General features: G+C 42.8%; 1 protein-coding gene across 4 annotated transcripts in view; it reads left to right on the top strand.

Annotated features, from left to right (window-relative positions):
• Nucleotides 1-15,948, top strand: part of LOC111593001 (innexin shaking-B) — a 151,865-nt gene that overhangs the window by 94,115 nt on the left and 41,802 nt on the right. Inside the window, exon 1 of one of the 4 annotated variants that reach the window (XM_023305523.2) lies at nucleotides 965-1,308. The exons of the other annotated variants lie outside the window; for them this stretch is intronic. Coding sequence (XP_023161291.1) covers nucleotides 965-1,308 — 344 coding nt within the window. Of the gene's footprint in view, nucleotides 1-964; nucleotides 1,309-15,948 lie in introns of those variants that run through there. 4 annotated transcript variants of the gene reach the window in all.

Below are 15,948 nucleotides of genomic sequence, written 5' to 3'. Positions count from 1 at the left end.
GGTAAATATATACCTCTAACACACACACACACACACACACATACATACACATAGAGTTTTGAGCTCAGTTCATTACGTAATCTTGTAGACTAACGAGCAAAACTCAATTGCTCTGCCCCAGTCTGGGCGTCTGGGCCATTCACAGAGCACTCGAAGCACTCATTGGGCAACATTCATTGCAGTGTATTGATTACAGCTCGACAGCAGTCGCACTGCTGCAGCAGCAACTAGCACCTAGCACCTAGCACCTAGCAGCTAGCAGCTAGCACCTAGAGAGCATTTTGTACATTTGTAAATAGCGCAGCTCGACACCACCTGCCCCACCTGCCGCCACACTGCTCTGTCCGGTTGCTCGAACGCAATCTGACAAAGCAAATCTCATGCAAATCATATGCAAAACAGGAGCACAACAGTGAACAACGAGACGTCGGGGTCGCCGCGGACGTTTGTCAGGCGATAAGTAATTTGTACAAACATTTGCGCAAACAAAACGCAGGCGGTCACGAGTCGCCAGCCACGAATCGCTCGTGAAGGTGTGTAGTTGGAGTTGGAGTTGAAATTGAAGTTGGAGCTGGAGCTGGAGCTGAAACAGCAGGTGCAGGAGGCAGAGCTGGTCTGTCGGCCCCTCGGTCGGCTGGTCGCGTGACCGACAAGTTTTACACACTTGGCAACGTAATTGCTTATAAAACGTCGCCGTGCCGCAAAAGAGTGCCGATAACAAACCCAAACCGTTTATAACAATTATACGAGTCAAGCAGCCATTTGGGACCTAGCCTGGGTAGCGCTTGGAGCTGGGCTGGCAGGGGCTGGACGGGGCTGGGGTTAACTGCGTGCACACTTGAACGGCACTTGACCAATTAAGCGACAGGCGTGAGTGTGAAAAAGGCTGTCGAGCTGCTGGGTTGGCGATTTGGCTCCCCAGCTCCCCAGCTCCCCATGGTGGGAGTGGGAGCGTATTGGCTAAATGTATAAGCCCGATACGTTAACGAGGCGCGGCAGTCTGAGATCTCTGCGCAGCGCACCGCTGCTCAGCACGGTGCTGGAGAGCACGCTCTCGCTGACCCGCATCCATCCGATTGCTTCGCTGGAGCTACCCGGCCTCGACTATGCCGTGCAATCGCAATCAGCCCTTGGCGCCTTCCATCATCGTGAGTTAGGCACCTCCCTGCGCAGCGGTATCGCAGCTATCACAGCGGCCAGCGCCAGTGCCGCCGGTGGCATCTCTCAATCCCAGAGCGCACTGCTCGGACGTTACGGTCCAAACGCCTCAATACGCAACAACGAAAGAAAGATTGTTCAGCCGAAACGGTACGTCAATTGTCCCTCCTCTCCCTCCCTTCCAGCTGAAATCTATAAATCATTGCATCATCCTCCGCCCCGCCCAAACGCAGCCTTGACATAGTCTGTTTGGCATGTGTGTGTAAGTAAGCCCACAATTTTCCTTTCTTCTTCCCTTCAAGTTGTAAGCTGCATGCAGATCTATACCCATTCAGATATTATAATAAACATGTATGCTTAGTACGACAAATATATCTGAAATATGCGAATTATACGTAAAGGATTATTGCATGAAGATCCAGCCAAGATAATCTCTAATCTTGTTGGATTTTAGCTCAATTGAACGATTTACGAAACTATCAATAAATCGGCAATATAATTTGGTCGGCATCATGCGAACTGATATTAATTTTAACTGTAAATAAGAAAAAAATGCTGCAGCTGCAGTAAAACATATATAAAACGACTCCAATTGTATAAATGCTTAGCTCTTTATATTTATCAGCATTATAGAGAGTTTTCATCATAAAGATTTCCTTTGACTCTTTGTTTATGCTGCCATAAAGTTGCATTAGCCTTGCCCGCTGAGGCAACTGCCTTGAGGAAGCAGCACTCTGGCAGGCTTAGTGGGCTCAGTCGATGACAGGCGCAAGGTTGGCGCTGCAGGGCACAATGGTTGAGGCCGGAGCTGCGTCAGACTTGCTCCAGGTCATATGTGACTGAGGTAGCTGTTCAGGCAGTAAGCTGGACCACCAGTTTTAGTGCTCGCTTCAGCCTTCAGCTGGCTGGCTACTGGCTGTCTGCAGCTGTGGCTCTGCTGATGCTACATCATCTCTGCAGACAGTCAGCAGTCTACAAGCGCACAAAAGTAGGCAATGAATGGGGTAAGAAAACGTTATAAGGCGGAAACATCACAGGTGAAGTTCAATGAGATATTTTATAGATCTGCATATCCTTGAGATTGGCAGAGCTCTGGGCTGCAGTATCTTAATGCCTAGCCAAGCTGTTGGAGTGAGAATCTAGTCAAGATATTTTTCCAAATATCAGTCTAAGTTACTAAGTTCGTTTTCTACTGAACAATAAATATCTAAAGAAAATAAATATCTTTTAATGTTATATAATTTCTGCCAATATTATTCGACTACAGAGAGAGAGAGAGTGAGAGTATGAGAAAGCAATATGAATTATATGTATTGAAGGAACTCTGTCGTCAAATCAAGTTATCAGATCGAGTTTTCATGCCATATCAAAGTGTATCGAGCGAGGTCTTTGGGGGGCGCGTGGGGTGTGGTAACATTTGTAAAACTCGTTAATATTAATGCGTAAAGTGTGGGCTGACGCAAAGCCAATTCTCAATTAAATTTATAATTCAATTTATTGCCGCCTTTTGGGCTTTGCGCCTTTTGTCTTTGCCTTTTACTGGGACTTAGTTTTTATTTTCTTATTTTTATTTGAGCTTTGCCGACTTTGATTTATTTAACAAGCAAAAGCCGCCAAAATATAAAAAGCCACAAGAGAAAACTTTGTCGCCTCGTCGTCGTCGTCGTCGCCGTCTGTCGTCTGTCCGCCGTCGTTTAGGGTTGATTTTTGGGGCTGTTTTCAGGCTGGGCTGTGTTTGGGTCGCACTGCTGGGTGTTGGGCGTTCGATGCCTGGCTGGGCCTGGCCTGGGTGCCTGGCCTTATCCTTTATTTTGGCTTTGCATATGGCAATAATTCAATTATGCACAACAAGGCCGCAAAATAATTGGGCGCCGCAGTCTAGGCCCTGATGAGGACGCTGATGCCGAAACCGAAATCACTTAAAAAACCGCAAAAACTTCTGGCTTTGTTAATTCGTTAATTAAATTGGCCTGGCTGGCTCTCGATGACAGCTTGTAAACAGAAATTCAACTTTAAGGATTACGCAATGGCTGTGGAGGCCACAAGAACACGCCAACCACCCAACCAACCACCAGCCCCACCATTGATGACATTGGCTGCCAGCAATCTCTGCTTATCAAAGGCAAACAACGACGTCCACGACGACAACTCATTTAAGGCCTGGCCCCACACACGCCCCACACGCCCCACGCGGCCCACTCATGCCGCCACCTGCCCCCAAGCGCAGGCCCTTAATTAGCATAGAATATGTTTTAAAAAGCCACTTGAGCTAAACATTCAAAACACCTACACGGCTCTGCCCCACGGCCCACGCCCCACGCCCCATGCTATACAACTGCTGCGACCTTAGACGCTTGCGGCTAAGACCCAGCGTGGAGACTACGTGGCACAGTTATGCAAGTTTGGCCGCGCATGAGGAGTACAAGCCTTTTCGCCAGCCGCTCGACACAGGCTGGAGAATATCTCTTATCAAAGCAACGATCACTTGAAGCGAATATGCTGAGCAAAAAGCATTCGAATGCTTGAAGAAGTAACTGCAAAGTAATATAATAGGATCCAAAAGTCATCCAGGTGGCAGTTCGCAATGAAGGCATACTCAGACAGCTCGCTAATGCTGTCAAGTTGAATAGATATTATAAAGGCATAAATGTTTTAGTTGGGGAAAGAGCATTTCGGAGTCTGCCTGACAAAGTTTCGCCTCTTTTTTTTGTGCTGGCAGCACATAGCGCAGTCGACGCTGCGTCGGCAGCACGTGATGCTCAAGTGTTGGGATAAGTATTTCCGCTCTTCAGACGTAACGCTAAAAATGTGCCCACACACACACAGGCACACACACACACACAGAGTCAAACACACGAGCAGTGCGAAGCGACGCAATGACTAGGTGGCTCGCTGGGTCGGTGGGGCAGCAGGAGGCGGCGGAGGAAGGGTGGCTGGTGGATGAGGAAGCACAAATGAAATTGTGACGTTGCTGCCACGCCCCTATCAACAGTGCTGCCCGCCCAGCTGCCATTCAAAAGTAATTTAGCGTTTAAAAAACATTTTTCTGCCTGACTTTTAGAAAGTTTTTGCATAATGCGCCCGCCTCGCGTTTTCTGCCTGTGTATGCGTGCGTGCGTGTGTGCGTGTGTGCTTGTGTGTGTCTGTGTGGGCGTGTCAACACTCACCTGTTTAATGTGGCCACGTTTCGTCGTCTGTCTGATTCAGCTGATTGTATTATAGCACCTACTAAACAGACTGAATGGCAAAGCCTCTAAGAATTTTCGTATATTGACTTTGACTGGCAACAAGCCCTGATCAAGCAAGTATATGCATATAGCGCTTTGTCTGCGTATGTGCGTGTGTGTGTGTGTTGATGTGAGCATAGCAATTGCTTATGAAAATCGGTTTCAGTAATCTCTAAGCACTTAAAGCCTATAACCAAAATGTCTACAAAAAAAACTGAAAGAGGTTCGAGTGCTTTGAGTGGAATATACCCATTGTACTTGCCAGTGAAAAGGGTATCTTGTGTGTGAGACTCAATATGTTAAGCCAAGAGGCGAGACAAGTGTGAGACACTCATCAATTTGCAGTCTAGATATGTATTATAGTACAGGGTACCTTCAAGTGCTGCCTATTCACATATACTCCGATAGGCCATTCTATGCATTGCTCGAAATCGATATATTTGAGGCTCAAGTCAACTTGGCTTAAGGTCAATTGACAGTTACCTACGCCTGCTGCAGAGCGTATTACAGGATATCATTTAGTTGGGCACTCTCTGCAATTCGCAATGCAGTTGACACAGGCCATGCATGAGACGTTCTTGGCCTACTCAAACACTTGGAGAATGGGCTTAGGCTTTGGCTAATTATCTTGGAAGGTCTTAAAATTTTTCCGCTAAGCGTTCATAACTTTTTAAGAGCCACAAAAAAGAGGGGAACACGAAGTAGAGGAAGAAGAAGAAGAAGAAAAACAAAAAGATACCCCTTTGCAATCTGTTTAGCGCACTTTTAACTGAGTTAATTAACAAAAAACAAGAGAGAAAAAAAGTAAATAAAAAATAAAATGAAAGCGTTTTGCCAGTTGTGCACATAATTTGCCGTTGAGCCTGGCCAACTAAATGGTTTTTATTTTGCTGTTGCTGCTCGTGGGGCGTGCGCTCGTAATTGGTTTAGGCCAATGTAAATATTTACTGGCCAACAGGCAAAAAAGAGGCCGCACAAGAATATGAAATGTAATTCCTTAATATTCTCAATCTGCCCGCATTTATTTCATTTGTGCTGCCCCGGTCAAAAGAGCGTCGACCCATCAATAATCTATTTCTGTCGTTTTTTAATTTGCACTCGCAATCCCCAAGCGCCCAGAGCGACCCAAGCGCACCCCCACTCGCTGCTCCAATGTGTACTAATTATGTTGGCGGGCTGTGGGCATCGCTATTGGTGTCAGCTAGTCATTATTTAATATAAACCCACTTTGATAAATTATTTCCGTTGTGCGGAACGTGACGAGAGTTGTCAGCGTTTAGTCCGCGGGGCTACTTTGATTTGTGGCCAAGTTGTTGGCTTAAAGGGCCTGAGCTGAGAGCTGAGCGCAGACGAATTGAGACAACTGAAGACGAGACGCGTCTCGACTCGACTCGACTCGAGTCGACTATCGTCGCGCGTTTATTTGCGCAATTAATCAATTTAGCTGGCACTGGGCGCTGTTTGTTGAATAAGTGATAAAGATTTATCACTCATTCACTAATCTAGCCGGCTGGCTCTTGACCCACCCCTGCTTCGCCGCCAGCTGCCGAAAACGCGCCTTCAAGCAAGCTTCAAGAGCGCATTAAAGTTCACGGCAGCTCTCAGCATTCATTGAACCCGGAGCTTTGACTTTTGCGTCTCAACGCACATGAAAAGCAATTGAAAACGGTTCCGACTCCCTGAACCGGTGCCAAAGGTGCTGGGCTGGGTGGCTGGGTGCCCAAGTGGGCTGGGCGGCTGTGGTATGGCAGCTGATGGCACTGGAAGCCGGAGCAAGGACCGAAGGTTTCTTATTTACTTTGACTTAATCAACGTAAACCGCGAATAAATGAAACTCTCAATGCTGTTCGGCACGAATATTATATAAATAAATACGAAAAAAAGCACGACTCGAAGTTGAAGCTTTAAAAATACTCCGCTAAGACTTTAAATAAATAAATAGTCCGTCTTAACATAAATTAGGCAAGCAGCAAGCTGTGCATCAATGGAAATTATATTCCAATTAATTTTTGGCTTGATATTTTCCAATATTTATTTGAGAATATTCTATTAAATTATAAAATTAATTAAACAAGTCACTTATTTGCTGATTCATTAAAATATTATATTAAATTTCATTTAAATGAATTTTGGGAATTTAACTTAACGTAAAACTTCCAAATGAAAAATGTAAGAATATTAATATTAATTAAATTTAAAAAAATTAATTAAATTAAAAATAGCTTTGACAGTTTTAATTGAAAATTCTTGAAAGACTTTAAATATTTATTTATATAAAATATATTATACATTTATTTAAGTATTAAAATATAAAAATGCTTAAGTAAATTGCATCAACTCAATATATAACATTTAATTAAATTTAAGAAGACAAATAACTTTTCCAAAGTTCTAATTGCATATACTCTTCAAATATTTATTTGTGAAAATTCTATTAAATTATGAAATGAATTAAATACTTCAATGAATCAAGTCAGCTATTTGTTTGTGCTATTTATTAATATATTTTATCTTATTTTGAATTCAATTTATGAATTATTTTATATGAATTTATTAAATTTAATGCCAACAAAGTTTCAAATGAAAATTGTTAGAATATTTAATTAAGATTTAGTTAATAACGTAATTGATAATTCATTACTTTTTTGATAATTTTCGATTAAGAAATTTAATATATTTATAAATTTTCCATGTTAAAATTTAAGATATATATTTTATTTATTTATTTTCTATTTTATTTCATTTTAGCATTTGCCAGAGCTTCCAGCTGCGATTGATATAATTTATTCATATTTCGACGCTTTCTTATCATTTTATAGCAACAATATTTCAGCTTTTATATTATTTGTTCATTAATCCTTAAAGTGATAAAGCAACAGAGATATGCATCATACGTCCCGTTGCCTGCTGTGATTTCTTTCCTAATTTATTCAGCTTATTTCACGCATTCTGATTTCAGTTGCAAGTTTTGCTGAAACTGACTTAAATTTATAAATTTTATCTGACATGCACTTTAAAAGTGGCCCTCTCTTTGGACTCTTTGGGCTCTTTGGCTTTCGACTTTTAGTCTCCTGTGATTTTTGTATATTACGCAACGTTGGGCCACGGAGGCAACTGATGCGGCTAGGGTCTGAGGGGCTTGCAGGGCTTGTTGGGTCTGTTGGGTCTGTCGGGCTTGTCGGGCTTGTCGAGCCTGTCGCTGCTGTGTGTTTCGACTGCGAGTTCTGCTGCATTTTGTGGCCGGTCAATGCTCCCGAAGCATAGGCAAAATTGCATAGCAGCGTGTGAAATCAAAAGGAAGGCCAGAAAAAGTTGGAAGGGACAATCCGCTCTCGCTCTCCCTCTCTCTTCTCTCTCTCTCTGTCGGTCTCTTGCTGTGCAGATACGGATGCAAAGCCGCGCCAGGACAGGGAATGGCCACCAATGTTGATGTTTTCGTTTTAAGTCGCGGCATTTGGCATTTTGCCTTGTCAACGCCAACGCCAACGCCATCGCCAACGCCGATGCCGATACCGATGCCGATGCCAACGCCAATGTGGATGCCAACTTTTTGGGGGTGCACTTATTAAAAATTGTGGCCCGCGGTGTGCTGCCCATTTTCTTAGGTGCAAAAGTTGCACTTGGCGAGTGGCCAAAAAGCGGATTGAACGCTTCGCGTAGCGCGCTGTGTACACAGCGGGTGGGCGGCTTGACTGATTGAGTGGTGGTTGCCGTTGCCGTTGCCGTTGCCATTGCCGTTGCCCCCGTCGACTCGACTCGTGCAGCGTACGCCGTTCAGTTGTTCAGCTGTTAAGTGGAGTGCAGGCGCATGAAACGAAACACGCGAAACTTGTCGGTGCAATGTAATAAATTTGCAAAATGTCCAAGCCGACTACACGAATGGCTTACCCAATGCACACCAACACACACCCACACACACACCCACACACATGCAGCACAATATAGAGCAAAAGTGCCCTTCGTTGAACCGGATACAGCCACTATATTTTGTACGAAAACTTTTTTCTTGCAGCGAGTATCTCTGCGTTGGGCAAACTACCTTTTCTAATAAGCGCATTTGTTGTAAATTCTACAGAAATTGATTTGTATTTATAGAGAGCCAAAGGAGAGCCAGCAGAACTCGCTGTTCGTGTCTTATGAAGACGCCTTCATAGGCTTTAAGAACCTCATCTGCTGGAACTAGCTATGCATATTCATAGGTCTGACTGAAAGCTGCTTGTTTTTCTTCATTCCATTTACGTTTTCGATCAGAAAGTTTCCGCTTTCTGTTGCCTGCTTTAGGCGCAAAGGTTTCTCCATGAAATCTTTACAATTTGGCAGTTTTTTAATTTCATTTGCTTACACGCAAATTAAGCTATAATTAGTTGCCCACATAACACATTGAAATGCCAAAGAGCTGCGACTTCCATTGCGCTGAGCTGTATCTGTGCATGTGTGTGCGTGTGTGTGTGTGTGTGTTTTAGTATATAGTTCTAGCCTGCAGCTTGCAGCGCTACTTTTACTGTTTGCCTAACAAATTGAAACGCAAATGAAATGAGCTTAAATATGCATACAATGTAAATAGAAGCGAACAACTTAGCTGCAGGGGCTTAGCTGGCAAGTGTTTTGCATAGTTCATAAAAGGACCGCCCACCTACCAGTCGCCCATTGCCTGCCCCGTTATGCTTCGAAACGTTGCCGCACGGCGGGTTGCCTTGCGCCTTATCGAGTGCCATTGCCATTCCGCTTATCGCTAAATGCCAATCAGCAACGCAAATTTGACAAAGCGCCGAAAATCGACTTGAATCAAAAGGGAAAATACAACAGACTAACACACACACACACCCACACACACACACACAATCAAAATTGATGAAACATTTGTGCAAAATTCTTAAAACTGTCAATGTTTAGCTTCTGGCCACAATTAAAGCTCTTTTCGCGCGTCTCTTTAAAGCTGCTTCAAAATTTCTGTCTTTAAGCCCGCAGCCTGTGCCCTATGCCTACAGCATGCAAATTTCGCCTTCCACTTGCTGCTGCTGCTGCTTCACTCCAGCATACATATATTTTGAGTGGAGCGACTGATGTGTGTGTGTGTAAATAAGTTGCAAAGCAAACGCATGTAGCTAGCACACAAAATGCTACGCTTTGCCAGCCATCAAAGGGGAACAAAGAAAAAACGAACAGGCAAAAGGGATAGATAGAAAAATTAAGAAAGCAAGCTCCCAAAACGGAAAGAAAACCAGACAAAAGTACTCACGAGTTGAGAAGCGCATGGGAAAAACAGACAAGAACAAAAAAATGATAAGAAAAGAAGAGAGAAACAGAAAAAAACTATGTAAGTGCAAATATTTTCTTATGCTTGTATGAAATGTAAGCATGTAAATACACACACACACACACACTCACACACACGCGCGCACATGTGCTGTCATATGGGCACAATGCACTGCAGTTGTCGACAGAGCTCTGAAGAAAATAGAAATAGCGACTGACAGGAACACGCACAAGGGCTACAAAGGAAGACAACTAAAAATCCAATCCAAGTGAATAGATATGGAATGCTAGCGAAGTTATATATTGAAGCACTTGAAACTTGCATCAAGTGAACACCTTCAACGTTTGGCTGCCAAGGATTAAGCCAAGAAAACATATAACAAAATAACATTTGCACTCTAAGGCAGACCAGAGTCTGGCTCGCCCTCGAGGCGCTAGTTAATAATTGAAACTATGTTTTCGTAGCAGCTCAAATTATTGTTTGTTAAATGTAATATTGAAGCATTTGGGCTGCTTGAATAATTGAGAAAGTCTGTACTCTAATATGACTGTCTGCTGCATATTTTGAATGGGATATGAGCCGCAGTGCGTAGCAGAGGCGCCTTGACGGCGTCAGGCTGCCTCAATTTGCTGGATCGTTGGGAACTTTTTAAATATTAATAAGAAAAGAATCTAAACTTTCAATGAAGACAACGCGCACCGACTCGATTTGCATGTCTATGACTGACTCTCCGTCCGACTGACTGCCTGCGTTGCCTGGTTGCCTGCGCTGTGTGTGTGTGTGTGTACGTGCGAGCATTGTGTCTGCAGGCATGTACACATCTACATATATAAATAATACTGTCTATGCATAAAAGTGGCTGCTGCCAAGTGAGTCCTTGCTCCTGGAGCCGCTGCTAACTGACTGCCGGAATGACAATCACAGAGAGAGACTTTTAAGCCAACAACTGCTAGATGCCATACACATGCTCGTTTCTCTCTTTGTCTGTGTGTGCACAGAGATATGCTTTCGCATAGCTAGTCCTTAGCATAAACCAAAGTCTGCGAGCCTTGCACTTCATTTCCATAGTCCAAAGACCAGCTGCCTGCCAGCTGGGGCCCTTGTTAGAACGCAAATTGGCTTTAAATCGATGCCAATCGCTAAGACGAGCACGCACACACTCGTCTGTACAATTTAATTGCATCTTTCGTGAAATACATGCCTGTGTCTATCGATGCAGACTTACAAAATGCATTCAAATTTCAATTGTAATACTTCAGCTCCCATGCTCGTCCGCCTTCTCCTGACAAAGAGTCGTCTTGCTAGGCGGAAGTCAAACTGAAACTTTGTGGCTTTAACATTTCGTGTATGTTTTTTCTCTCAGATATATAAACTTTTTATTGATTTATTACTTAACTTATAAAAAATATATTTAAAAAAAGTTATTTGTGAATTTGCAATGAATGTGAGCGCCATACAGGGCGTATGCGTAATACGCAAAGCAACCGCTTAACAAAACCACAAACTTACATAAATACTCTAGCACTCACCCACACATCCTGACCCACACACACAGTTCAAGCAGTTGGTGTCAATTAAATTATTATGCAATGCTAGAAACTGTCAATGGTGCGTATACGCAACTTTGTGCAAGCAAATGGCATTAAAGTGGCTGAAGTCTCGACGGATATAAATGCATAAATGCAATCACAGTTGTCCGAGTCAGACGGCATCATGAATGGAATTAAATTCAAAAATTACGCATACGTCGTGTGTGCCAAGGGCATTGGACGCACGCAAAGTTTGCTTTGCTAGTTAATCAATAAAATCGCTGTGGAAATTCAATTAGTGCAGGACGCTCTCAGCGCTCGAAATAGTAAATCTTTGGAGCATAGTTCATAAGTATTTAAGGCGCTGCTGGCGCACAGAGCCTTGGAAGCCCAGCCCGGCTCACTTAACGGGGCCAGGCCACCTGGTCTTGTCCAGGTGCAAGTCTGGCCCACACTCAGCCAGCGGAAGGGCCTAGCCGAGCTGAGCCGGGCCTGGCCGGGCAAAGTGTAATTAAATATCCATTTAGTGTACATTACGTTTCCTTTGGCCGACAAACGGGGCCGAAGAACTTGCAGCTGAGTTGGGTAGACACATAACGAACGCCTCGCTCCGCTGCCGAGCCAAAGCAAACAGGCTGGAAACCCCTTAAGAGTTAGCGAAAGCACCGAATGCAGCCAGAAGTGGGAGCTGCCTAGGAGCGAGCGCCGTGCGAGAGAAGTTTAAAGAGCTGCTGCTTATGTCTAAATGAATTTAAAAGTTTCTTCACTTGAAAAACTGCGCCCCATCCCCGCTGCGCTTTCGCTCTGCCTGCGCTCCACTCCACTGCACAAGCGTTGCTTGTATTTTTAGCTATGCTCCACGCCTCGTCCTGTCCCACTGCCCACTCATCGTTCATTTGCGGCCGCTTGAGAGTTGCCCGCGGCGGCTGGACCGTTGAACGCGGGCACCACTGGGCTCGTCCTCGTCCCAGGCGCCCGCTCGTTTATTAAAGATTATGCTTATAATGACGTCGACAATGACGACAAGCGGCTGAATGCGCGACCCAAGCAGCGGCTGACCATCCACCAGTTTCCCAGCATCGTCTTGATGATTTTCTCAAAAATTTTCCTCATGCTTTAAGTGTTTGCAACGTGTGCGTGTGTGTGTGTATAGAGCTGTGTGTATTACGGTCTTTTTCCTTTTAGCTATCTTGCTTATATGCTTTATGTTATTTTATTTCATGGCTCGCTCGTTCGTTTCATATTTTGTATATATATTTATATATATATATACATATATATATATATTTTTATTTTTTTTTTGCCTCGGCCCTTCTGCTGCTGCTGAGCCATTAAAGTTTATTTTCTCCTTTGTTTATCAACACTGGACCTGGGCCTTGAGGGGCGTTATCGCATGCGCTCGCCCCACGTTGAGTGTCACGTGATTTGTGAAACAATTTGACACTCGAAATGCCGCGGCTTAGCTGCCTCCACGTCGACCCAAGATGTGAAGAACAAGAATAAGAAGAAGTTATAGAATCCAGATACAGATTCGTGACTTCATTTAGCTGCAATTGCACATAGTGTTAATGCTCGCTAAAAGCAAATGAGAGTATATTCGCTTTGACCTGCATCCGCTCACATTTGCTTACGTATATTACTAGATTTATGTGAGTTCTCTATGATATATAACAGAGTAGAGTGCAGCTTATGGGTCACATGTGGCTTAGCATTTGTGACACTTGTGACTTTGTCATTGTGCAACTTGGTGTGGCGCCTTTGCGGTTTGCTGGCAGCAGCAGCAGCAGCTCTTTTGGTCTGTCTTTGGGGCAACTGTATCTCAATCGCCCAGACAAGCCGTTCGTCTCCCCAACCGCCCACAGCTGCGTTGCATGCTCGTATTACTCGCAGCAGCTATTGTTTCTCTACTCTGTTTCATTTCTATGTCATTTCCGTCGCTGCTGCTGCTGCTGCTAGTCGCATTTAACAGCTAATTTCAACGAGAAAATTTTTGGATCGTGAGATTAGGCGGTGACAAGGAGGCCAAGTTTGTGGCATGTGGAAAGGCGGTAAGGTAGTTGGAATGGATGGCGGCAGCAGCAGCAGCAGCAGCAGCAGCAGGAGTGGCAGGAGCAGTACGGGCCGAGCAAGGCACTGCCAACCATAAGTCATCCAACCGCTTGCTTGTGCGGCGCTTATGCAAATTTGTGTCAGCTGACAAATGGGGCAGCATTTGCACAATGCCAACATCCCAGCCCAGCGGGCGGTGGCAGCGGGGACAGAAATTGCCAGAGCAATAAGAATGAGTCTGAGGTCTGAGCACTGCGAACTGGATGCTGCGACGTGTCTCTATATAAATATCATTTCTATTTGTTTTTTTTTTGTTTTATTTTTTTTCATCTTTTTTTTTCTTCTCCTTTTGCCTCAGACTTCTTGCTTCTGTGATATTTTTCCTCTTTTGGGTTTATGTTTTTTATGTTATTTGGGTCGGCCGCTTAGCCCGACATGATAAAATTGCATTTAAAATATTTTTTCACAGCCCTTTGTTGTTGTGCTTTGTTGCGTTCTTCATGAATACAACTAGGCAGCGAGAAGAACAACATCAACAGCTAGTAAAGCTGGCAAATAACTTCAAGTAGTTTTCATTAACGAGCTAAATTAATGAAATTTCTATGAGAGCAACTGGCTCTTTGTGCGTGTGTGCGTTGGCTTGTGTGCGTAATCACTATTACTCGTTATTATATAATAAAGTGCGGCGTATAATTTACACGTGCACAAACATACACACGCGAGAGCCACGCCCACAGTGCGCCCAAACGCCAAGCGAGCTCTTATCACCCTGCTGCAAGCCGCACTCAGATGAAGACTTTGCTTTTAATTTTTCTCTTTTTTCTGCTGCCAACGACAGGACGCAATGCGTCGAAGACTCGCACACCCACACACATCCACCCACGCACACACACACACACACACACGCACAAGCAGACACGCACATAAAATTATTTTCTTCATATAATAAGTGTAATAACTTTCATGTGTCGCCCATGTGGAATGTGGCACGAACCTCTGCGCAAATACGTGCGAGGGCAGCACGAAAAGTAATTGAAAATAAAAAAGTATTTGAATGGGTCGGACTCAAGGTCAAACTGAACTTATTTATAACACATTCTTTTCTGTGTTTTTATTATTATTATAATTTATGCTTATTTTATATAAAATTTTATTATTAAAATAAATCAAATTATATAAGGAAAAATTTTTATATACATTTTTTTTTATTAATTATTAAATAATTAAGATATGTATACATATATACATATATAACCACATATGTATATATATATATATATATATATATATATATATATATATATATATATATATATATATATATATATATATATATATATTAATGCAATTAATATGTCTTAATCCTTTAAGCATTAGTAATTTATTCGAGATAAATTGCTAATTATTAATTATATAATTAAAATATATAAAATAATATTTATTTTATTCATGCCTTTTTAATTATTAAATTATTAATCAAATTAAATATTTAATATATACAAATTGCACATTTATATTAAAATTTAACATTCATGTTAGCTAAAGACAAAAAACTTGAAGCAGCCCTCGCGTGTGGCTGCCTGTTTCATTCTCGCACTCTCGACTTCCCTAACGCGCATTCTCCATGTGTGTTGGTGTGTGTTGTGCACCACTTAAAGAGAATTGAGTGTAATGGAGGAGTGGGAAGTAAGGAGTGCGTTGTCCTCATTTGGGACTTTGCGCACAAATCCAGCATAAGACAATAAAAATCGTTGTAGGTGAAGTGTAGTTAGTAGTCAGTGCGCGCGCGTGTGTGTGTGTGTGTGTGTTAGTGTGTGTGAGCGCTTAAAGCTTCATGGGTATTTAAATATATGCCCATGTAGACGAAGCTGAAACATGCTAGAAGACAGCCAAAAAGTCAACAATTGCGAAACTTTCGCTGAGCAATTGTTCCACTCATTACAAATAACTAGCGAAGCGTGCCAAAGTGGGCGTGGCCAGACCCAGGGTCAGTGGGCAGTGGCACAAGGATAGGTAAAAGCAGCTCTAATTGCCAGCAGCAGCACAAGTACCGAATGCCGAAATCAAGAGCAGCGCAAACAAAAATATGCTGAGCATCTATAGAGGCAGAGCAAGAGAAGAAGAAGCATTGTTTCCTATTGCTGCTTCCACAAGAACTCAATCAGAGGCCGCAAATTAAAAGTGAATGCTTGAGAAGCCAACTGAAATCTTCAAAGAAACTTCTTCAAACTCCAAATTGCAACAAGCAAATAAATTAATTCATTTTATTCTACGCAAAGCTGAGCCAATAACAAAAACAGATTTTAAGCTAACTAAATTTGATATGAAAATTTAAGCATTTATATATTTAAAATAAAGCCTATTAAATTAATAAATACTTTATTTATAAATTTTAAATGATAATGATTTAAAATAAATAATAAAATTTATATTTATTTTTAAGCTCATGAAGTGGCATAGAAAAGTTTACTTCCTAGAACAGCAAAGACAAGTTGCTAGGAGACACACTCTAATATAACTTTAGAACTATTACAGGGTAACTCAGCGTCGTATCTATTAGCTGTTAAGGCGAAACTATTCTCTGCCCAGTTTTCCAGTTGCTTACGATGTTTACAATAAGGCACGTCCCTCAAGTCAATTGCAATGCTTTTTAGCTGCTCTCTCTCTCTCCCTCTCTCTCTGTCCCGCTCAATTGCTAATAGTCCCCTCGTTCGCTTCTAATTGCGCT

Source organism: Drosophila hydei, unplaced genomic scaffold, assembly GCF_003285905.1.
Source record: "Drosophila hydei strain 15085-1641.00,03,60 unplaced genomic scaffold, DhydRS2 tig00000211-arrow-pilon, whole genome shotgun sequence".
Classification (NCBI taxonomy): Eukaryota; Metazoa; Arthropoda; class Insecta; order Diptera; family Drosophilidae; genus Drosophila; species Drosophila hydei.
This window is presented reverse-complemented; position numbering and strand designations above follow the sequence as displayed.